Source organism: Canis lupus, chromosome 13 (genome assembly GCF_048164855.1).
Source record: "Canis lupus baileyi chromosome 13, mCanLup2.hap1, whole genome shotgun sequence".
In the NCBI taxonomy this organism is placed as follows: domain Eukaryota; kingdom Metazoa; phylum Chordata; class Mammalia; order Carnivora; family Canidae; genus Canis; species Canis lupus.
In genome coordinates, this window is record NC_132850.1 from 49,713,613 (window position 1) to 49,738,151 (window position 24,539).

Sequence of the window (24,539 nt, forward strand, 5' to 3'; positions counted from 1 at the left end):
TTAATTCTTTCAAAGAACCAACTCCTGGTTCTGTTGATCTGTTCCACAGTTCTTCTGGTCTCAATTTCGTTGAGTTCTGCTCGAATCTTTATTAGCTCCCTTCTTCTCTTGGGTGTAGGATCTATTTGCTGTTTTTTCTCTAGCTCCTTTATGTGTAAGGTTAGCTTTTGTATTTGAGTTCTTTCCAGTTTTTGAATGGATGCTTGTATTGCGATGTATTTCCCCCTTAGGACTGCTTTTGCTGCATCCCAAAGATTTTGAACGGTTGTATCTTCATTCTCATTAGTTTCCATGAATCTTTTTAATTCTTCCTTAATTTCCTGGTTGACCCTTTTATCTTTTAGCAGGATGGTCCTTAACCTCCATGTGTTTGAGGTCCTTCCAAACTTCTTGTTGTGATTTAGTTCTAATTTCAAGGCATTATGGTCCGAGAATATGCAGGGGACAATCCCAATCTTTTGGTATCGGTTCAGACCCGATTTGTGACCCAATATGTGGTCTATTCTGGAGAAAGTTCCATGTGCGCTTGAGAAGAATGTGTATTCAGTTGAGTTTGGATGTAAAGTTCTGTAGATATCTGTGAAATCCATCTGGTCCAGTGTATCATTTAAAGCTCTCGTTTCTTTGGAGATGTTTTGCTTAGAAGACCTATCGAGTATAGAAAGAGCTAGATTGAAGTCACCAAGTATAAGTGTATTATTATCTAAGTATTTCTTCACTTTGGTTAATAATTGATTTATATATTTGGCAGCTCCCACATTTGGAGCATATATATTGAGGATTGTTAAGTCCTCTTGTTGAATAGATCCTTTAAGTATGATATAGTGTCCCTCTTCATCTCTCACTACAGTCTTTGGGGTAAATTTTAGTTTATCTGATATAAGGATGGCTACCCCTGCTTTCTTTTGAGGACCATTCGAATGGTAAATGGTTCTCCAACCTTTTATTTTCAGGCTGTAGGTGTCCTTCTGTCTAAAATGAGTCTCTTGTAGACAGCAAATAGATGGGTCCTGCTTTTTTATCCAGTCTGAAACCCTGCGCCTTTTGATGGGGTCATTAAGCCCGTTCACATTCAGAGTTACTATTGAGAGATATGAGTTTAGTGTCATCATGATATCTATTCAGTCTTTGTTTTTGTGGACTGTTCCACTGAACTTCTTCTTAAAGGGGAATTTTAAGAGGCCCCCTTAAAATTTCTTGCAGAGCTGGTTTGGAGGTCACATATTCTTTTAGTTGCTGCCTGTCTTGGAAGCTCTTTATCTCTCCTTCCATTTTGAATGAGAGCCTTGCTGGATAAAGTATTCTTGGTTGCATGTTCTTTTCATTTAGGACCCTGAATATATCCTGCCAGCCCTTTCTGGCCTGCCAGGTCTCTGTGGAGAGGTCTGCTGTTACCCTAATACTCCTCCCCATAAAAGTCAGGGATTTCTTGTCTCTTGCTGCTTTAAGGATCTTCTCCTTATCTTTGGAATTTGCAAGCTTCACAATTAAATGTCGAGGTGTTGAACGGTTTTTATTGATTTTAGGGGGGGATCTCTCTATTTCCTGGATCTGAATGCCTGTTTCCCTTCCCAGATTAGGAAAGTTTTCAGCTAGAATTTGTTCAAATACATATTCTGGCCCTCTGTCCCTTTCGGCGCCCTCGGGAACCCCAATTAAACGTAGGTTTTTCTTCCTCAGGCTGTCGTTTATTTCCCTTAATCTATCTTCATGGTCTTTTAATTGTTTGTCTCTTTTTTCCTCAGTTTCCCTCTTTGCTGTCAACTTGTCTTCTAGGTCACTCACTCGTTCTTCCACCTCGTTAACCCTCGTCGTTAGGACTTCTAGTTTGGATTGCATCTCATTCAATTGGTTTTTAATTTCTGCCTGATTAGCTCTAAATTCTGCAGTCATGAAGTCTCTTGAGTCCTTTATACTTTTTTCTAGAGCCACCAGTAGCTGTATAATAGTGCTTCTGAATTGGCTTTCTGACATTGAATTGTAATCCAGATTTTGTAACTCTGTGGGAGAGAGGACTGTTTCTGATTCTTTCTTTTGAGGTGAGGTTTTCCTTCTAGTCATTTTGCTCAGTGCAGAGTGGCCAAAAGCAAGTTGTATTGGGAAAAAGAGAAAAAGAGAGGAGAGAAAGAAGGAAAGAAAAGAGAAAGAGAAAAAAAAAAAAGGGGGAGGAAAAAGAAAAAAAAACGAAAAAAAAAAGAAAAAAAAAAAAAAGAAGAAAAAGAGAAAGAAAAAGAAAGGAGAAAAAAAGGGGGTGGGGGAAGGAAACAAATCAAAAAGCAAAACAAAACAAAAACAAAAACAAAAACAAAAACAAACAAACAAAAAAAGAACCACCGGGGAGTATCTTCTGATTCTGTGTTCTTTAAGTCCCTTGGCTTCTCCTGGAAGTTGTCAGTCTAGCTGGTGTTCTGGGGGAGGGGCCTGTTGTGCTGATTTTCAGGTGTGAGCAGTTGGGGGAGCTGCTCTGCCCCTGCCTGGTGCAGGGCTCGGTGGGGGTTGTTTACCCCGTGAGGCCGCAGGAGGAACAGCCCCAGTGGCGGGGCAGCTCTGGAAACCTGGAGTCAGCTCCGGCAGGAACTCCGTCTGCAGGGCCTGGAGGCTCCGGGGCGGGGCCGCTGATGTGCTCAGCTGGGGCAGGAGCGTCCTTGCTGTCCTGGGCCCTCCCGGCCTCTGCCTGTCCCGGGGGAGGCGGGCGGGATCCTGGGCTGTGTCCCGGCGCCCTGTGCTCCGGAGCCTGCGCTGGTGGATTCGCGCTCCCGGGCCGCGCAGCCCCCTCCGCGGAGCTGCCGCCCGAGCCCCTCCGAGCTGCTCCTGGAACCGCGCAGCCCCCTCCGCACGGAGCCTCTTCTTCTGCCCGAGCCCCTCCGAGCTGCTCCCGGGGCCGCGCAGCCCCCTCCGCGGAGCCGCCCCCGAGCCCCCCGAGCTGCTCCGGGTCCCGCCGTGCGCGCTGCAGCCCTTAGGGAGCTCGGCGCACTCTCCTGGGCGCGCAGTTGCTGTTACTGTCCCCGGGAGCCCGAGGGCCTCCTCGCCCTCCTGGTCCTGCTCCACCGCCCCACGAGCCCCTTTCCTCCCGGGAAGGTCGGTGCAGCTCCTGCTCCTCTGGGACGGGGCTCTCCTGTCCTGGGGACACTCGCCCCGGCCTCAGCCCGGCTCCTCGCGGGGCCCCTCCCCCTTGGAGGCCTTTGTTCCTTTATTTCTTTTTCCCCGTCTTCCTACCTTGATAGATGCGCGAACTCTTCTCACTGTAGCATTCCAGCTGGTCTCTCTTTAAATCTCAGGCCGAATTCATAGATTTTCAGGATAATTTGAAGGTTTTCTAGGTAGTTTGGTGGAGACAGGTGATTTGGAGACCCTACTCCTCCGCCATCTTGCTCCTCCCCCTGTAATAGCCTCTTAACATTTCTCCTGAACTACAGCTTTCATCTTTATTCCCAAAATGGGATCTATTTTCCATACTGTTGCCAAAGCTCTTTCTTGTATAGTGGAGCCAATTACATGGTACTTTAGCTTAAAAATTTTCAATGGTTCCTCACGGCCTACAGCAAGAGATGGTAAACTATAGCTCATGGGCCAAAAATGACCTGTCATCTGTTTTTGTAAATAAAATTTTATTGTAATACAATCACACTCATTTGTTCACATATTGTCTATGGCTGCTTGTGTGCTACAGTGGTAGAATTGAGTACCTGTGACAGAGACCACAAATTGAAAAAATACTCATTATCTGGCTATTTGCAAAAAATTTTTGCTGAACTGACCTATAAAACTAAGCCAAATATCTTCAGAATGTTACCAAGAATCTTCATATCGGGCCACAACTGCCTTTCAGTATTTCTACTTCTTTATGTTTCCTACATACCAAAGACCAGTTAGCAGACCAATAAAGCATTCTCCAATGTGCCAAGAATTTTCTCTCACTTCATTCACATCATTTTTCTTGCTTAGAATTCACTAAGCTTTAATTTAATAAATATTTAATTTAGTGTCCACTATGTTCCAGGTACTGTTTTAAGCTCCAGGGAAAAAGACCAAAGAACAAAACAAGTTCACTTCATGCTCTCATGGAGCTACTGTTTCAGCAGGATAAGACATAACTAAGCAAATAAATATACTTATGTCAGATGGTAAGTAACATGAAGAAAAATGAAATTGGGACTGAGTAATGGAGAGGACAGAGAAGTCCTAGTAAAGTGACATCTGAGTAAAGACTTGGGTAAAGGAATGAATCCATAAGGATATTATCTGAAGGAATTTTTCAGGTAAAGGGGAAAGTAAAAACAATGGCCCTGAATTGGGAAGATACTGGAATATTTGAAGAATACCATGGAGGCCCTGCTTAGTTAGAACAAAGTGGGCAAGGGGCAAATAGTACAAAAAGAGGTCAAGAGCTAATAGGATTTTGGAGGGCAAGGGTAGATGGCACAGAGTCTTGCATTTAAGGATTAGGCTTTTACTCTCAACTGGGAAACCAGTTACTAAGATGGCAAAGACTGTGAGAAGAGCAGGTTTGAAGGAATAAAGATCAAGAATTTGGTTTTGAACAAGGTTAATTTTGAGATACGTTTCACATATTCAAAGGGAGATCCTGGGGAGGAAGCAAGATACTGGGAAAATGTACAGGAGAGCTACAGACATAAATCTGGGAACCTTGTTAACTTTCCAGCATCCTTTAAGATGCAAGTCCAGTCTCACTCACAACCTCACCCCCCCCCCCAGTCAGAATTAATTTCATTGTGTTTAGGTCTTATTATAGCACTTATCACTAACTTGTATTAAAACTAGTTTTATGTACACTTGTCTTTCTCATCTGAAGGTATGTGAAATAAAGAACTATGTTTACCTACCCTACTCCAAGTGCTGTCTAGTATATATTGCATGTAATAAATAATAAGTGCTGACTTAAGTGTGTCTTTGAGGATTTTAGTAGTTGCCTTAGGAGCTTTTCTGCCTGAAGGCAGGCAGCTAGATACTTATTTCTTAATTGAACCTGCTCTTCTGTGTTCTCTACACATATGTCCAAGTTGAATTTAATTTCTGTCTCTGTCTCTCAGCTTACAAGACCAATCACCAAATCTCCATAGTCCTTACCCTCCAAATACATACCATAAAATCTGTTCATGTCTCTTCTATACCTCAACCCTTCCAATGTCTCCTTACTGTCCCAAGATAAATTTCAATCTCCTTACACAGGCTTCTACGGTCCCTCATGTTAGGCCTTGGATTTCCTCTTCTCCCTTCTCTTCATTTCTGATGCTATATCTATGAGCCCACATAGCCTTAATTATACTGAATTGCTGGGACTATTTTATTGTTTTTTTTTTTTTAAAGATTTTATTTATTTATGACAGAGAGAGATACACACGGGCAGAGGGAGAAACAGGCTCTGTGCAGGGAGCCCAACGTGGGACTCCATCACACCCCGGGCTGAAGGCGGTGCTAAACAGCTGGGCCGCTGGGGCTGCCCTGTTTTATTGTTTAAATTGAGCAAGTCCGATTGTATTTAGTTTAGATTAAATGTATTGACACTAAATTCCCTGAAATGAGTATATTGCCTCATAGCCAGGGAGAACTGCATAGAAAAGCCTAGATATTCATGTAATATTTAGATGTAATTACCTAGTGAAAGTCATTCAAGCTTTATGAATCTACAATTTGCTTCACAAAATTCAGCCATAATAGTTCAGTCATCTATTTTGCACTTCGGTTTCTAAACTTGAGTTTTTTGGTTTGTCTTTTAGAGAGAGAGAGAGATGGAGAGACCATGTGTGAGAGTTTGGAGAAGGGAAGAGAAGGAAAGGGAGAAAGAATCTTAAGCAGGCTCTATGCCTAAGGCAGAGCCTGACCTGGGGCTTGATCCACAGTTCTGAGATCATGACCCGAGCCCAAATAAAGAGTTGGATGCTTAACTGACTGAGCCACTCAGGCACCCTGTAAGTGAGTTTTTAAGATTTCAAACACAAAATCTGCTGGAAATTTAAAAATATTTATCACAATGATCATTCTTGAATCAAATTTTAGCACATTTTATTTCAGTCCTTAAGAATACCTATTATTGGTACTACCTGTCAATATTTAGATGAAGTACAACGTTGTCCTAAGCATACATGGATTGATATAGTAGCCATTAGCTACGAGTGGCTATTGAACACTTGAAGTATGTCTAGTCTAAATAAAGATGTGTTATTATAAATATAAAATACCAGATTTCAAAAACAGCATGAAAAAAGAATGTAATATATCTAATTAAAAATTTTATATTGGTTACATGTGGAAATAACATTTTGGATACTATTTTTTTTTTTTTTAAGTATCTTTAAGAGAGAAGAGAGACAGAGAGCGCAAAGAAGTGGGAGGGGTAGAGGGAGAGGAAGAAGCAGACTCCCTGCTTAGTAGAGAGTCCCATGTGGGACTTGATCCCAGAACCCTGGGATCATGATCTCACCTGAAGGCAGACACTTAATTAACCCACTGAGCCACCCTGGCACCCCTGGATACCACAATTAATTTCACATGGCTATTTTCACTTTTAAAATATGACTACTAGAAAATTTTTTTTAAAGATTAATTTTTTAAAATTTTTATTTATTTATGATAGTCACAGAGAGAGAGAGAGAGAGTCAGAGACACAGGCAGAGACAGAAGCAGGCTCCATGCACCAGGAGCCCGACGTGGGATTCGATCCCCGGTCTCCAGGATCGCACCCTGGGCCAAAGGCAGGCGCTAAACCGCTGTGCCACCCAGGGATCCCCTGACTACTAGAAAATTTAAAATTACACATATGGCTGGCAATTGTAGCTTGCAATATATTTCTATTGAACAGTAATAGGTCTACTTTTTAAAAAATATATGTATTTTGGGCAGCCCGGGTGGCTCAGCGGTTTAGCGCTGCCTTCAGCCCAGGGCATGATCCTGGAGTTGCAGGATCGAGTCCCATGTCAGGCTCCCTGCATGGATGGAGCCTGCTTCTCCATCTGCCTGTGTCTCTGCCTCTCTCTCTCCTCTCTGTGTATTCTCATGAATAAATAAATAAAATCTTTAAAAAATATATATATATATGTATGTATTTTAAAGAGAGACACAGAGAGGGAGTTGGGGGCGGGGGGACGGTGGTGGGCAGAGGGAGAGGCAAACTCCAGGCTGAGCATGGAACCTGAAGTGGAGCTCTATCTTATGACCATGAGATTAGGAGCAGACCTGAAATTGAGAGTCGGATGTTCAACTGACTGCTCCTCCCAGTCACCTTCAACAGTAGTAAGCCTACCTAAAGAACTGACCAATACTTCTAACAGTTTATCCAGGCAGAATGAAAAGCATCATTGAGGGTCCTATCTGAAATGAAACCATCAAAGATACACAAAAATACAAATGACCCCTAGAAATTTAAAATGGTAAGCCATGCTAAAATTCAAAGACTGTTTTATCAAAATTTAATAAAGTCTTTTTCTTCCCTGAAATAAAATAATTCATATTTTTACTTTTATTTCACAGGAATAACCTTTATCTTTTAGTAAGTTATTCTCTGAATATTATCAGAATACACAAATAAGGTTTCTAAGACATTAAAATAATAGTTCCCCTTCAGTGCAAAAGAGTTAAGTACTAGAAATGCTATCATGTTATTTTTCCCTGAAAAAAATATTTAAGTAAATCTCTTAATCACCTCATAACACTTAATTTTTATTTTTTGTTTTTATAAAGGATTTTATCTTTAAGTAATCTCTACACCCAACATGGAGCTCAAACTTACAACCCTGAGATCAAGAGTTGCATGCTCTACCAGTTGAGCCAGGCAGGCACTGCACAATACTTCATTTTTGTAAAATGTCATGAAAACGTTTTAGAAAATGTATACCATATTCATCAAGCAAGGTATACTTTAGAATGTACTCAATAAAGTGATTCTCAACCACTCACACTCATATTTCAATATCCTCTGAGTACTGTTTAACATTTTTCTTATTATTTCCACAAACTTTAACAAGACAATACAAATAAAGATCAGAATTAATGATTCCATCTGAAATACAATGTTATATCTCAATAAAATATTTATACTATTAAAATGACTTAAAAATGTGCTTTCTTATACATTTATTCTTATACATTATAATAACATAAATGTGTTTTCTAAAGTCTTAAAATGTAACACTTTTAAAAAGCCAGAATAAAGAGGCAAGATTAAATACCTCCTCAGTTTTACACAGACCAACTAGTCACATATAAGGAGGCTCTTTAAATAGCTTCTGTAACCATGTATTACATATTTTTCAAAGTACTTGAAAAGTTGTAGGCACCAAATTAGTTATCAATATAGAAAATGTAATTTATCAATATCCTATCTACAGATAGGATTTTTGTGGGTAAAAAAAAAAAGAATATACTTATTGGTTATTAGAGCAAGTAGGTTTTAGCAAACAGTCCTGAAGAAAATTTCTGTGCCTCTGAACATAATTAAATAGTATTTATGAATGAAACTATGTTTTTATCCAGACACTTGGAATTAAAAATAATTTTTAAAACTTTTCCTTAATTTTGTACTCTACTTCTTCATATAGATGTTTTATATAACACTGCTAGAAAGCCAGAAATTAAGTGGCACAATAGCAAGAACTGAAAAATCTAGTATTTGTCTAGTAGTTGGAGCTGTTTTATTAAAGACTGCTGGGGCATTAAAAAAAAAGTGAGATGAATTTAAATCTTTATTATTTGTGAAGGAAAAGAAAAATTAGAGAAAAGAAAGGTAAAGAAGTTCTTCTTTTTTTTTTTTTTAGTTTTTAATGTTACAGCTATTTTGTGTGGGTTTTTAATTTTTTTACAGGTAGGATATTTTAAAGCAAGAGTTTGGGAAAATGGAACTAGACTTGTGCTAATTGAAGAATCTTGACAGAAAAAGGCTGAGATTTAGGAAAAAGATACGAAAAACTACAAGGGTCTATCATATGTACCTCTTGTTTAACAAAGCATCAAGGAGGAATGTCTAGTACTTTGAGGCAGAAAGATGAAAATGTACACTATCTTTATTGTAGAGCAGGAAAAAATAATTTTCAAATTCATGATTTTATTTTTGTTAAATTCCAAGTCAACCTGGTCATAAGATGCTTAACAAATCAAAGAATTAACAAATTTTTAAAAAATCATGTCTTTGAGAACAAAAAAGTTAGGCGTATCACTGTTTTCAGGCATCTATATCCCTTATTATTTCTCAATAGAGTTAAATAAGTAATTCAGTAAGCTTTGACATTAAAAATAGAATTAAAAAATAATTATTAAATCTATTAGCTATTTGATTACTGTTATCTAATCACTGATTTCAAAATCATCTACTGATGATATATATATATATATTTTTAAAGTAAGCTCTAGGTCCAACATGGGGCTCAAACTCACAACCCTCAGATCAAGAGTCGTATATTCTACTGACTGAGCCAGCCAGGAGCCCTCTACTGATGACTCTAAAGAATAGGATATATAATTTCAAGAGTATTTCAGAGTACATTATTTGCAATATCAAAAAATCCTATATATGTCTCAACATAAAAGATTATTTCTGCATAAGATGTAACTTCTTCAATAAGGTATCTTTGATATAAGCAAAGTCTACTGTAAGATAAAGCATGTGAATACATTTTATAGTCTGCAAAGTATTACACCTAAAAGATATAATTATCATATTAAATTTTTTAAAGGTACTCTATAGTAACATAAACATTAGTAATGTAACTTTTCCCTTTTAAACCCCAATATTTCTTATATGATGCCAATGATTTTCTTCCATATAGTATAAATATTTATATATAAGTCATATTTCTTTATGAGACTATAAGAAATTTCACATCCATAGGCATATCTCATTATATTCAAGAGCATCTAACACAGTATCTAGCAGAAAAAGACAGTATGTCATGAAAATAAAATACTGTAATTTCTGAGGGTAGAAGCAAGGATCTAATAAGGATTATGTTAGCTACTGTGCAAAGTTTTTGATTTTTTTTTTTTACAGTAGTGAACATCCATATAGATAGGAGAACTCTTCTTTTCCCTCAATAATAATGTAATCTTATACTAAGCAGAGTCAAGTATGAATTAAGAAGTAGTTATCAGGTAAAAGATGATTACCTTAAGAAAATAGACATAGGGTCTTTAAAATAAAATGAAGTGAAATAAAATTAAATTAATTAAATTAAAAGGCAGAGATTCTTCCATAGTATTTTTCTGACTGTATTAATTTTATTCATTGAATTTGGAATGCCTTTGAACATGCTACCTTACATCCATACTACTATACTTTTTCTTTAAAAAGATTCCAAGGAGAAAAAAAAAAAAAACCATTTTACAACTAAAGAGAAAGAGACAGGGAGACATATGACAGAGAGACCCAGAGACAGATGCTATTCGGTGGTTCTTGGCTATTTAATTAAAGCCTTTGAAGTTTCTCTTCAGTAAATAATGCTAAACTGCACGAGAGAAATTGTCAACATTTATTCAACAAGGAATACAATGGCAATAATAATTGTAAAATCAAACATTTCTGTACCTTAATATCAGATGTATCACGCTGACAGTTTCGCCAAGCTCTGGAAATTGATGAAAAAGTTCGATCTGCATGATCAAATTTCCCTCCTTGCAAATTTAGGAAATAAGTTGTGAAAGGTTCCTAAAAAATAAGCAATTGAAAGTTCATATATTTCCTTATGCATAAAAATATGGTTTTTATAAATCATTATATTTAGATACTTTAATAACTAATAGATATTAATCAGCTATATACTAACTTAGAATGGAAATTATATCTAAATTATTAATGTTCTTAAATTATTTTTGTTTCAGAAGAAATAGTTCCAAAATTTGGCATCTGCAACATTTTTCAGATTCTCTCCTTTTTCAAGAATAATTTATTAATAAAATTCAAACATAAATTTGGTTGCATTTTCTTCATAGTAGAGGGAAATAGTCTAATATGTAATTTTCCTATTGTATGGCTCAATATTTATGATTAAGAAGAGAAAAATGTTTGGAAGATTTAAAAGCCTCCTCTTAGTTAAAGAACACTTAAACACATATTAGTAGATAATTGCTTGAAATTAGCTAAGCACTATAAATTACTTCTAGGATTTATGTCTGCCTGTACCCTTCTAACAAGCTTTAATTAATGATGTGCTGCTAATGCTTTCCCAAAGAAATTACTTTCTGGTAGATGAATCACCTTTCAATTTTACAGAAACATTTCTTGTTTAACCAATGTACTATCAATACCAGTAGCCTTGGTGTAATCTACAAACATACCTTATTCCATTTGGAGCAACTGAAGTTTCTAAAATACATGAATATATGTCTATCTTAAGAAAATCTTATTTACTTCTTATTTTAATACACTACATTTGAAAATAACCTATGTTACAATTTAGGATCTTATGAACAATTTGAAGAGGCAAATTTAAGAAAATATTCACATAATTTTAAAGTCTATTTAAATTTTAAAGTCTATTCTATAGTAACATGTTGTCAAATACATACCAAATGGGATAAAGAGATATTAGAAATCTAATCAATGAAAAAAATATAGCATTCAAAAAAGATGCTGACAATTTTAAATCATTGCACATTCTCCACAACACTGAATTTATTTATTCATGGTTTATTATTCAAATTGAACTTACTATTCTTAGCAGCCATGCAAGAACAAAACTTGCAGTTGAGTAATGAGTACCATAGTGGAACTTTGGAACCTGATCATCTTCCCATGATTCATAACGCTCTGCAAAGAATGCTGCTCTTTTTGGATTCAAAGCTCCTATTGGCTGCCAAAATGGAGGAAACAAAACAAAACAAAACAAAACAAAACAAGAACACATAAATGTAATCATCTTTTATTTCTTTTTTCAAATGTCATCCTATTAACAAGTATACAAATCAATTTAAATATACACGTATACACTATTGAAACTAAAACAGTGCTACATTCAGAGTGTGGATGGAAAAATGTTTTCTAATGCAAGTTAAATATACACATGTAAGTGGCAAGAGAAACTTGTCATTTCTCAGGGAGTCTAGTTTCTATTGCATATTGGTTTTTAATCAGCCCATAACAAGCATTTTCATAAAGACAATTACATGAAGTGAGTATTAGCTATATAATACTTTGGAAAGCATCTATAAAATTGTATTTAAGTAATTAGAAGCAACAACCAGAAACAGAATCTTGATGGTAGAGAATTAATTTACAATAGCTTCTGAGAAGAGGATGAAGTAATAAAACCGGAAGCGAATGAGGAGTACAAGGAAGAGATTGAATGAAAAAGGTATTAAATGTAAATCTAAAAATTTCTACCAGTATGAGTAAAAGCAGAATTTAGGGGACAAAAACATCCCTGCCTGAAATAAATAGAGAGAGAGAGAGAGAGAGAGAGAGTGTGTGTGTGTGTGTGTGTGTATTACAAAAACAACAGAAGACAGATTATGAGTTTATACCAGAGAAAGATACATTACATCAGAGTGCCAAAAAGCAGTGTAGCAAAGTGGGCTCACATTGAGGAATGTGGGCTCACTAGAAAAGTAGTAATATCCAGTCCAAATATTGTTTTGGAAAATAAAATGAGTAATTACATGTAAAGTCCTACAAACCATGCCTGACAACATTTAATGAATACTATTACTCTTTTTTTAAATTTTTTTATTTTTATTTTTTTAAATTTATCTACGATAGTGAGAGAGAGAGAGAGAGAGAGGCAGAGACACAGGCAGAGAGAGAAGCAGGCTCCATGCACCGGGAGCCCGACGTGGGATTTGATCCCGGGTCTCCAGGATCGCACCCTGGGCCAAAGGCAGGCGCCAAACCGCTGCGCCGTTTCCCTGCCACCCAGGGATCCCCGCATACTATTAAGATTATCTTTCAGAATTGGGTAAAGTTTGAATGAAATAATAGCCTGTAAAACCCCTAAACATTACTTGGCGTAAGAGCTTAAATGTTATCTGGTATCATTATTATTGCTGCGGACATTGTTATTTAGCGAATACAGGAATTGCATTAAAAAGTATGCAAAATTTTCTGTGATTATGTACATGTACATTTTTCTTAAGGAAGACATACAGAGCATTAAGATTCTCAAAGAGGTCTGAGGGCTCCAAGAATGTTAAAACCAACTACCTTAAGTCATAACTCATTCTCATTCTCTTATTATTTATGCGAGATATGCTAAACTGAAATAAATTAAAATATGGATTTAAAAAGATGTATTTAGAAATACCGTGTTTAAAATGAAGCATAAACTATTTTCAAACTGCTTTTCATGTTAATATGACTTAAAGCAACATTTTAAATTCATCATTTTCACTATCCTTCTTAAATTGTTAACTATTTTTAAATACTATTTACCTTTAGCACTGTCCTCCTTCTATAGTTTGGTTCAAATCAACATTTTATATTGTCATTTTTTTTCTTACAAGCAAATTTTAAAAAATCTTTCATCAAGTACTATTTTATATCAGTATCATAGTATACTAATTTAAAAATACCATCTTTTAAAGCATTACTTTCTGTATAGAAGAATTAAATCTGATTTACTAAATTTATGCCAGTTAAGAATGGCAGTGACTCCAAGAAATCTTTGTTACAGAACCAATTTGGAATGCCTTTAAAAGTATTTTAGTTGTTGTCCCTAAAACACTGAGCCATAGAAAAGGAAAGAAAGAAGAAATAAAATCATTGGAAGACAAATTATGTGAATTAAAAATAGAATCAATGCTCCTTTTGTATAGTTCTGCAGCATATTAAGTATTCACTTTATCTGCTCCTATTTTTATTACTCTCCAAATGAGTATACCTCCAAAATCAATAGTTACAGAATCACGTTTCTTGAATATAATGCTAAAACCAATTAGGATTGATTTCACTAGCGTCTGAGAAAAAAATGGCATCGTGCAGAGATCCATATAGGTAGAACCCACAGTATTGATTCTGGCTGTTATTGTTACAGTTGGTTTCTGAAGCTTGCTACAGGACAGCTATCAAGACATACCACATTTATTTGTGAGCATATAAAAAAGAAGTCCCCAAATAAAAGAAGGTTTAAAAAAAAAAAAAGACCAGTGGAGCTGTGCAATGACAATGATACACTATCAGCTTACTCAGAGAAGTTACAGTGGGAATACACACATTGAATTATACATTACGCGAAAGCACTGATTTATTGTGGTAATAACATCCACCTCATTAAAAGATTCTGCTTTGCTGCAGTTGGAAGGCTACATATTGTTTACTGCTATAAATTAATGGCAGTGCAAAGAAGACTGTGGAACCGTCCTAACAATAGATCTGTAATGACAGTGCTGTAGATCACAGCTTCCTCAGCAGCTTCATAATAAAATGGAGACAATGTATTGAGCTAATACATTCTACCATGCTGGCCCATATTTTTCTGACAACTGCTTTAAAAGATGAGCTGAATCCAACTATGTTATAATGCTGCAAAACATTTAACTAAGCAAGAGTCAGTCATACACCAAAGTGCATCATAGCATTTTTAAAACATTGTCTAAATCAGCATTTCAAGATGTTTATTCATCTCTGTAAAAGAACTAAAAGTAAATGCTGATGGGTTCTCTTACTTATACAGTATATTAAGTGTAACAACTGGAGGGCAATTCAGGAAGATGCCTAGCACTTTGTACAATTTAACTATAAAAGCTTGACAGATTTTTTTTTTTAAATCAGCAACCTGATTAAAGGAAGAAGAGTGAAAATACTGGTCATTTAAAATGGTCATAACTTCCTGAAAAAAAATCAATAAAAAATAGGTATTGATTAGAGAGGTACAATTCAAGGTCAGAACAAGGTACAAATAAATAGCCCAGGATATAGAAAAGTAATCTTAAAAACTGAAAATAGCTAACAAATAAAATTATATAAGATTTTTTAAATCTATAGAATAAAACTTTAATCACAAGATTATAAAAAGTGGTTCAAATAACAGAATGATTTAAACATCAGAGTATCAGGACTACCAACAGAAGCACTATGCTTAGAGAAAAATGGAAATAAGAACTTGAATTAAAGTAGGAAAAAACAAACTAAAGAAAAAAAGGTATGCCAATACTCTTGAAAATGTATACATAGAAAAAAATCACTATTCCTAGAATATTCTAATCTCACAAATTGCAAAACTGATAACTGTGGTAGAGGGGTAAGTATTCTGTTTGACAAATACTAATGATACCTTCCATAACAGGATATGCAAAATAAAACTTTCTAAAGTTATAATTAAAAATATTTTTACTACCTTCTTTGAGAAGTAATTTTGCTCATTAGTAGAGAAACAAAAGTACTGTATGTGAAATGCCCAGCTCAGTGCCTGGCACACAGTAAATTATTCGTAATAATATTTATTACTATTTTGCAACTTATTTGATGAATAATATTTAAGGGGAAAAATCAATTAAACAAGCCTCATGAAACTAGTAGAGTCTGTTAGAAATGTAATTAAAAATCATGATCTTCTAATGGTACACACAGTACCATGCATTATCTGTCAGAAGTCTAATAGTACACAGTAGTCCCAATAAACTGAACTACCCTACCTCAAGAAAATAAACAAGGCAAAATTACTTTTTAAAAGTCCATAGGGCATTCAAATGCTACTATGAAAAACATATGAAATGTCAAACAAATTACAATCTACTACATCAATTAAGAACAAACAACTTTGAATTCACAGACCCCTTCAAAGGTACATAACAAACTTTTTAATCTAATTACCATAACAGTTAACTGTAAAAAGACTGTTACATTCTAAGTTTGTTCTTTTTTAAAATTGTAGGAAATCTTACCTGACGTTATTTAATTAATAGCCCCAGCTCACACTTTGCAGTTTATAAGACATTATTACACATTATCATGGTAAACACGCGAGCTAGAAATCCTTGTTTTAAAAACGAATAAATATCTTGAGTTACCTAATTCAAAGTCAACACAAATCTAGGAGACACTAATTCAGTATTCAAAAATCCAGTCTTGGGGTCTTTTTATCCATCTAAAATTGCTGTATTAATTACAAATTGTTTTTCCTAATTTCAACAATTTCTTATATTTCCATTTTTCAAATATGATATTTATTTAATAGGTTGGCATAAAGGCTAATAATATATATAAAGTGCTTAGCAGATATTCTGGCACAAAGAGAGTACATGACAAGTGTAGCTACTATTAATGTTATTCTAATTGTTATTACCACCATGATTGACATAAATCCTTCTTTTGAGATTTATATGTGAACTGTTCTAATTTATATCAGCCTTTCAGAAGTGAAGTTCCAAACTGATGGACCATGATTATAGTTACTAATAAAGTTGAAGGGAATTGGCAAGGAATCTCACAAATTCAACAAAGCAGAGATTTGCTTGAGTTAACAAACTTCTCTTTTAAAATCCAAGTCTCAAAAGAGTTTTTTTTTAATGTCATTCTGTGAAGGCGTTCTTTGGAAAATCATTAGATCTAACATCTTGGGGATGAGAAACAGAAGAGAAGATTAAAGAAAAAATAAAGAATCATTCTGGAGTATAAGACACAGAAATAGGGCTTTTGGAAACACTAAAGGATAGTGTATCATAAAAGATACATTTTGTGGTTATAGGAGAGTGGTGAAGAGATGTCAAAACTGAAAAGGGGCTCAGGAAGGGGAGGCAAAAGAGCATAACTAGTTTTAGGATCTTGCTTAGGATCTGGATGACTGGTTAAAGCCATCTACCAATGTCATCTTCATTTGGTATGATTGGGAAACTGGAAACCTTTAATTCTATCATTACATAAAGCCTGTCCTCTAGCATTAAAGAGGTCATGGGCAAAAGATGTTTTATTTCCTCCCTCCCCCATTTCCTTCCTGGAAGTAGGATAGGCCTATAGATACTAAAAGAGAATCATGACAAAATCAGAGCTAACAACATAACAAAATGGTTGAACTCAATGTTAAAGGAATCCAATGTTATATGTTATAAAAATGCCAGATGAGAGGATGACTATTATTAAATAAAAGGGATCTAATATTCATGAATGGATTAAACAAAAAACTTCAAATTCAGAGGATGAAAGATTTGGAGGGACTATTAGCAAATGTGGTATCCTAAAAGATGATCATTTCTAATTAGAGAATAATGATTTGATTTGGAAGATTACAAGAAATAAATATGGTATACAGATTAAAGGGTCCTTCTATCTGATGACAGTGCTACTATTTAACGGATATAACTGAAGGTTCTAAGAATTTTACATAAATTACCTCATATTCACAACAACCTCTTAATATATAAAGCTATTAGCATTCCTAACTCATAGGCAAAAAAAAAAAAAATTGAGTCAGAGAAGTTAAACGACAATTAATGATTGGTTACCTGAACAGCGGCAGGGGCAAAATTTAGTACCAAATTCTAACTAAATTGACTAGCAAATCCTAGAATGATTTGGGTTGTGTGGATTGATAAAAATGCTGGTGCTAGATTTGTAAAGCCATTAGAATGCTTTCATGGGAGGTATAGATTAAAGATCCTTTGAAACGATCCTTTTATCCCTGCTTCTCTAACGTGTGTGGATATTACTTTAGGAGAAGATTCCATAAATGAAAAAAAAAAAGGATATTTTGCTTGGGGATGTTAAAAGATGCTTGGCAAAAACAGCCTAAAAAGAAGTGAACAAAAAAGGTAAATATTGTCACCAAAGTTTATGGCTTTACTTTTCTCTTAACTTTTATATTTATTTATCTACATCCATGAATCCAGTAAGAGCCTTTAATTTCCTATGCTGCTAAAGCTTTTTAAAGAAGTCATTGAATTTTATTCTGTGCTTCTCTACCACCTGCCTTCTTCCCGCACTGCGGAGAGAAGAAAATAAACGAATAGCCTCTGTCATTTAAGCAATGTTGCCACTGCTAGGGGGTGCAGTAACTATTTTGTGTCAGTTGTAGCAGCTCTTTTATAAATGACAAGTATAACAAACAGTCTGATCAGCATTTTTACTCAACCTTGGCTTTTAGGGTATTTTGTCATATGCTATATATGGCTGAAATGGTTTGGCACTTATCTTCACACACTCTACATTTTATTTAATATTGTCAAGAAAAAAATTTCATTGGCACACTACTGTGGCTTTTAGAGTTAACAAATAAGCACTTTTGTTTTCAAGTACCAGAGCAGTTTTTAATCCCTTGAAAACACACTTTCTTGCAAGTGGTGTTAAACATATACCCACTATACTATTTCAATTTAACAAATATATCTTGGGAAAAAGAAAGCAGTCCATTTTACTTATTGTGCCTATGTAGAATCTAAATCATTTCAAATGCTCACATTGGTAGATTTAGTAGCCTCTGCAGTTCTATGTTATTCAGCTACAGCTCATATTAAGTGATTTTTACTATGGGTTTTTATCTGAATTTGAGAAAGGCACAGAAATTGATTAAAATAATTTCATAATCCAATGCCAGTGTTAAACTGAATGCCTGGAAGAACCCCCCCCCCATAAAAACCCAATTTTATAATCCAAGGCCAAAGAAAAAACATTTTAAGTACTTATAAAATGACAAACCCAAGAGACCCAATGCTGATATTAGAAAGCCTATTCATTTTCAGATAGATTCATCTCTCCACTTAAAGAAACAGTTAAGACCATGAAGGCGTTCAAGTCCAAGATGATGACATAAGAGGTTCCTGAACTCACTTCCTCTCATGGAAAAACTGAATCTACAGTTACACGTGGATCAATTCCCTCTGAAAGAAATCCTGTAACTAGCTGAGCTACACATCAGGCAAACAAGATGGTAACAGGTAGGAAAGGCTGTGACACTCTCGCCATAAATCTCACCTCCAACACAGTAACGTACAATTGGGAAGGAGCTCAAAACTCACAGCCTCTCCCTATGGAGAGAAGACTTCTGGATCCATCAGCTAGCACCCCAGTTAAGATTGCCACCTGTGAGAAAGCCCCCCCCCCACACCCACTCCAGAACACCTAGCTCTGAAAGCCAATGAGGCTTGCATCCATGAGACCATAAGACAATAACAAATACAAAACCAAAAACTCAGTTCTTACCAGGCTCAGGAGGACTCAGCTTTACTATTCCCCAGAGCTCAGCGCTGAGATGGCAGATAGAAATGCCAATCTCCAGTCTTCCCTTGAAAGAGGCCTATATACACATGTTAAAGGCTGCAGCCTGAGAGTCAGGATCTTAATATAACATATATCTAGGAACTGCAATCCTCCTCTGAGACCAGAGAAGCCAGCAGACACCATCTCTGCATTCTCCCGGTAGCTGTCTCCAAATCACCAATATCTCCCGGGAAGGAGCTTGTACACAGGTTTGGCATTTCTGTTTTTGTGTCTGCTACCTAGAAGATGTATCCCTTGATCACCCTGTTCTCATGGCCATTGGGGCTTGTGTTCACAAGGTCCCACAGGACTGTAGCAAACAAATTGTTCTTTAATAGAATATCCCCCCCCTGGGGCTCAATGTCCAGCTCCCAGTCTTTCCCTGAAAGAAGTCTACTTGCAAACCTTAAAAGCTGCTGCCTGAAACTCTGGCTTCCAATCAGCCTGCATGTACTGCTGACTGAGACCCTCACCTTTGGAACAACTGGCGTGTCTTAGCACACTCGCAAGGATTGGGAGCCACTAAAAACAAAGAAGGTGGCCTGGACAATCCGAAAGTTTTGAGGGATAGAGTGTGACTTGCTATTAAGGAGGACAGGCACAAAATATCAACCATTTCCCTAATCGCTCTATTAAAGTGAATCAAAACCCTTAGGCTGATGGGGGAGGAGTACCAAATACTTTCATCACTAGGGCCTGGAAGAGAGATAGGAAAGTCTGTATTGCCCCTAGGACCAGGAAAATATCTGCTGGTACTGAGGTAGAGTAAAAACAAAAGCCCTTTCAGTTAGGGCAAGGGAAAAAAGTCTCTTTGAGCCAGGATTCTGCACTGACACAAAGGAGAGGTCTGCTTCTATTGGAAGAGGGATGAGAAAACCTCTCATGCCTGCAACCTACCAGACACAAGGTAGAGTGTGGGTGTTCAGCAGAGTACAGGCAAGAACGCTGGGAAGACCCACAGGGTCTGCTTAAGAGTGATGCTGGATCAGGAGAATGGAGGAGTTGCCCTATCCCCATCATAAGGCTGGCACTGAGTAATGAGCACCAGCAATCTACTCCTGGGGAGAGGCAAGAGAGTAGAGAGAAATCCTCAGTGGCACAGGCATAAAGGATCTGCCAGAGAGTGGAGCAGGAGCACTGAGACAAAATCTCGAGCACCCTAGGACCCAGATTAAGACAAATTCAAATGGAAGAACTGAAGGCATCTGTGAAGTCTGTGCTGTACTTCAAGTAACGATGATGACGAGAAACCCAACTGAACTCTCCTACTTGTCTAGCTGACTGAACTGCCCGTACAAGTTGCCTGATGTAAGAAAAGGCACCCACACTTCTGGGCATAGAATAGTATTCACATTCCAGTCTCTCTTGGCATTCAACCAAAAATTATGAGATGCTTTAAATACTAAGAAAAATATGACCAATTGTGAAGAGACAAAGCAATCAAAAGAACCAGTCTCAGAGATAATGCAGGTGTTGGAACTATCAGACAGGTTACTTAAAATAACTATGATTCACATACTAAAAGACCTAGAGGAAAATTTGGAAAACTTACATGAACAGGTGAGAAACTTCAGCAGAGCAGGAAACTATAAAAAAGAATCAATTATAAATGCTAGAAACAAACAAAAGCAGAAGTGAAGAACTCTTTTGATGACCTTATATGCAGAATAGACACAGCTAAGAAAAAAAGTAAGTAAATTTTAAGGCAGATTAATAGAAAAAGATACTGCAAGTAATAAAATAATGCTGTCAGGGCTATATTAAAATTAGAAAAAGAAAGCCTCAGAACATGGAATATTACCAGGTATAAAGAGAGACATTACATAATGACAAAAGGATCCATTTATCAAGAAAACATAACAATTTGAAATTAGTTTCCTAGGGCTCCTGATACAAAGCACCACAAACTGAGTGGTTTAAAACAATAGAAATGTTTTGTCTCATAGTTCTGGAGTTTAAAAAGTCCCAAATCAAGTTGATGGCAGAATCACATTCTTTGAAGCCTCAAGAGGGAAGATGCTTCCCTGCCTCTTGCGTTTCCTGGAGCCCAAGGTGGTCCCTGGATTGTGGCAACATAAATCCAATCTCTGTCTCCATCACCACATGGTATTAACTCCTTTGATGTCTGTCTGAACATGGTGCTTCCGTCTTCTTGTAAGCACACCAGTCATATTGAATTTGGGCCCATCCTAACAACCTCATCTTAACTTGATTACATCTGTAAAGATCCTCTTTACAAATAAGGTCACATCTACAGGTACCTCAGTACTTGTGAGGACTTCAATATATCGTTTTGGGAGATGCAATTCAACTAATAACAGGTACCCAAAAACAAATGATTCAAATACATAAAACAAATGAAAGAAATGAAAAAATATACAGACAAATCTAAATTGTAGTTGGAGACTTCAATACTCCCTCTCAGTAATCAACAGAACAAGTAGAAAATCAGTAAAGATATCTAAGATATGAACAAGGCTATCAACCAATTTTATCTAGTTGGTTGTAAAGGACATGTATAGAACACTTTACCTAACAACAAAATATGTATTTTTTCAAGGACATATACAGACAGCATTAACTAACACAGATCATGTTCTGAGCCATAAACCAAATTATAACTAATTTTAAAAACTGAAAATTATATAAAGCATATTCTCCAATCATAATGGAATTAAACTAAAAATCAATAAGAGAAAGATGTCTGAAAAATCCTCAAACCTGTGTAAATTTAACATCTCTTCTAAATAATCCATGGATCAAAGAGAAAGTCACAAGGAGAACTAGAAAAGATTTTGAATGAAATAAAAATGAAAATATAATATATCAATATTGATTGGACCTTGTAAAAAAAAAAGAAAAAAGAAACTACGAAAATGAATAATAAAGGATGAAATAAGCAAATTCTGTGAAAGAGTCAGACTACCAAAGCTCACTGAAGAACAAAAAGGTAACATAAATAGACCTGTATCTATGAATTTAATTTGAAGCTTTAAAAAACCTTCCCAGAAATAAAACTCCTGGCCCAAATGGATTCACTAATGAATTCCACTACAATTTTAATGATGAAGTACTTTCTACACCATCTTTTCCAGGAAACAGAACAAGAAGGAATAATTTTAATACTCATTTTATTCTGCCAGCATTACCCCGATGGCAAAACTAAACAAGGACATTATAGACAAATATCCTTCATGAACGCAGATGCAAAAATTCTCAAGCTAATATTAACAAATCAAATCCAAAAGGATTATATTTCATGATCAAGTGTGGTTTATCTCAGTAATGAATCCAAAATTAACCAGTATAAAATTTACCATTTTGACTAAAACAGAAAAACCTATGATTATTTATGTTCAGAAAAAGTAACTGACAAAATTCAATATCCAACGATAATCAAAACTTTCAATAAACTAATAGAAGGGAACTTCCTCAACCTAATAAAGGGCATCTATGAAAAACCTATGGCTAGTATACAAAATGGTGAAACACTGAATACTTTTCCCCTAAGACCAAAGACAAGGCATTCTCAACACTTCTAGTCAGCACTGTCTAATCCAGTAAGTATTCCTTCAGAGATGCTATATTTATTTATGCAGAAAGTCCAAAAAGTCTACAAGGTTGCAAAATTGAGTCTAGCAAGGTTGCACGACACAAGATCAATGTACAAAATTCATCTGCATTTCTGTAAACAGGCAATAAAAAATTGAAACTGAAAATTTTGTAACTATTAAAAAGCATGAAATTTTTAAGGATAAATGAACAGAATATGTGAAAGAATTATATACCAAAATCTGCAAAACATTAGAGAGAGACTAAAGCAAACCTAAATAAATGGAAGATATATCATATTCATGTATTAAAAGATTCAGTATTATTAAGTTATAATTTTTGGCAAAAATCATCTACCGATTAAATGTAATCTCAATCAAAATCTCAGCAGGATTGATAAACCGATTCTAAAATTTAAATAAAAAAGAAAGAAATAAGAATAGCTAAAACAATTTTGAAAAAAGGGATATAGTTGGGCCTGACCTGACTTTTTGACTTACTATTAAAGCTACAGTAACCAAGACTGTGGTATTGATATAAAAAAAGATACACTGATTGAGCAGAAAGAATTCAGAAATGGACCTAAACTTATTTAGAGTTTACTCTAAATAACTTATTTCCATCAAAAGTGCCAAAACATTTCATGAGAACAGTCTTTTCAATTAACAGTGTTGAAAGAATTGGACTTATTTGTAAAAAGCGAACCTCAACCCTTACCTTGTACCTATGATATATTACAGATTAAAAATAGGTCATACCAGAAACCACAATATAAGAGTACAACACTAATTATGTTTGACTCAATTTATTTTTAGAAAAGCCAAATAACTGTTGCTTAATAACAAGCACATAGTCAACTAAGATTTCAACTTTTACAGTAAGATAGTCTCTTGTACATGGTGAATGGACAGGCTTCTTGCAATAAACAGTTACCCCTTAGGTGACCAGAGGCTTTCGGTCAGGAACAAATGCCACATTTTGATCTTCCTTCCCATTAACAAAACTTTTTGTTTTATATTTATATTTTTAAAGTCTTTATTTTTTCCTCCTGTTTTTTTGTACTACAAATTTCTAACACTAAATGTAAAACTTCAAATTATTTCTTTATATTTCACTCAAATATATCATGTATTTCATTATGCCAAAATCATTTAAATTTTTAAAATTTAAATCATTTAAATTTTTTTATTTTAATTACTGCAAAGCAAGTTAGATGATCAATTTGTAGTATTAGTGAAATTGTTGAACAAATCAGAACCCAGGATAGAATCCTACAAAGATGCAATAAAGAAGGTGATACCTCAAGTTTATCAAGAGCATTAAACAACAGGGTTGTAAATGACGTGAACAGTTCTGAATGCTACTAATGTCTTTTGATCATCTTGTCTATTTACCAGAAAGTACCAGTCACATTTTCAAATAATTTGCCACACTAGACCTAGAACTTCCCTAATTTATCAACTTAATCAAAATACATTTTAAAGTAAGTTAATACAGTTTTATGGGATATGTTTTTCTTTTTGTAAAGTAATCTCTCTATACACCACACGAGGCTGAAACTTCCAACTCCAAGATTAAGAGTTGCATGTTCTTCTGACTGAGCCAGCAAGGAGCCTTACACAATATATTTCTAAGTAAAACAACTGATTTTCTTTTCTTCCTCACATTAAAAAACGTAACTAATGATCTATTCTACTTTTTACACTGAGCCAGTGTTTTTTTACTTTTAGAATTTTTCCTTCTTCCACTTCCAAAAACTTGGTTCACATCATAAATTATGAACTCACACTAAAAATTTTTTTCTAAAAGTGGGACACTTTAAAATTAAGTTACACAGAAATAAAGTTTCTGATTAGAT

General features: G+C 35.5%; 1 protein-coding gene across 12 annotated transcripts in view; it reads right to left on the reverse strand.

Annotated features, from left to right (window-relative positions):
• LRBA (LPS responsive beige-like anchor protein) overlaps positions 1-24,539 on the reverse strand; it is a 740,528-nt gene that overhangs the window by 149,767 nt on the left and 566,222 nt on the right. For all 12 annotated transcript variants that reach the window (XM_072773570.1, XM_072773571.1, XM_072773578.1 and 9 more), the window contains 2 exons: positions 11,658-11,798; positions 10,535-10,654 (listed from right to left, as the gene is read on the reverse strand). In XM_072773570.1, coding sequence (XP_072629671.1) covers positions 10,535-10,654; positions 11,658-11,798 — 261 coding nt within the window. The remainder of the gene's footprint in view (positions 1-10,534; positions 10,655-11,657; positions 11,799-24,539) is intronic.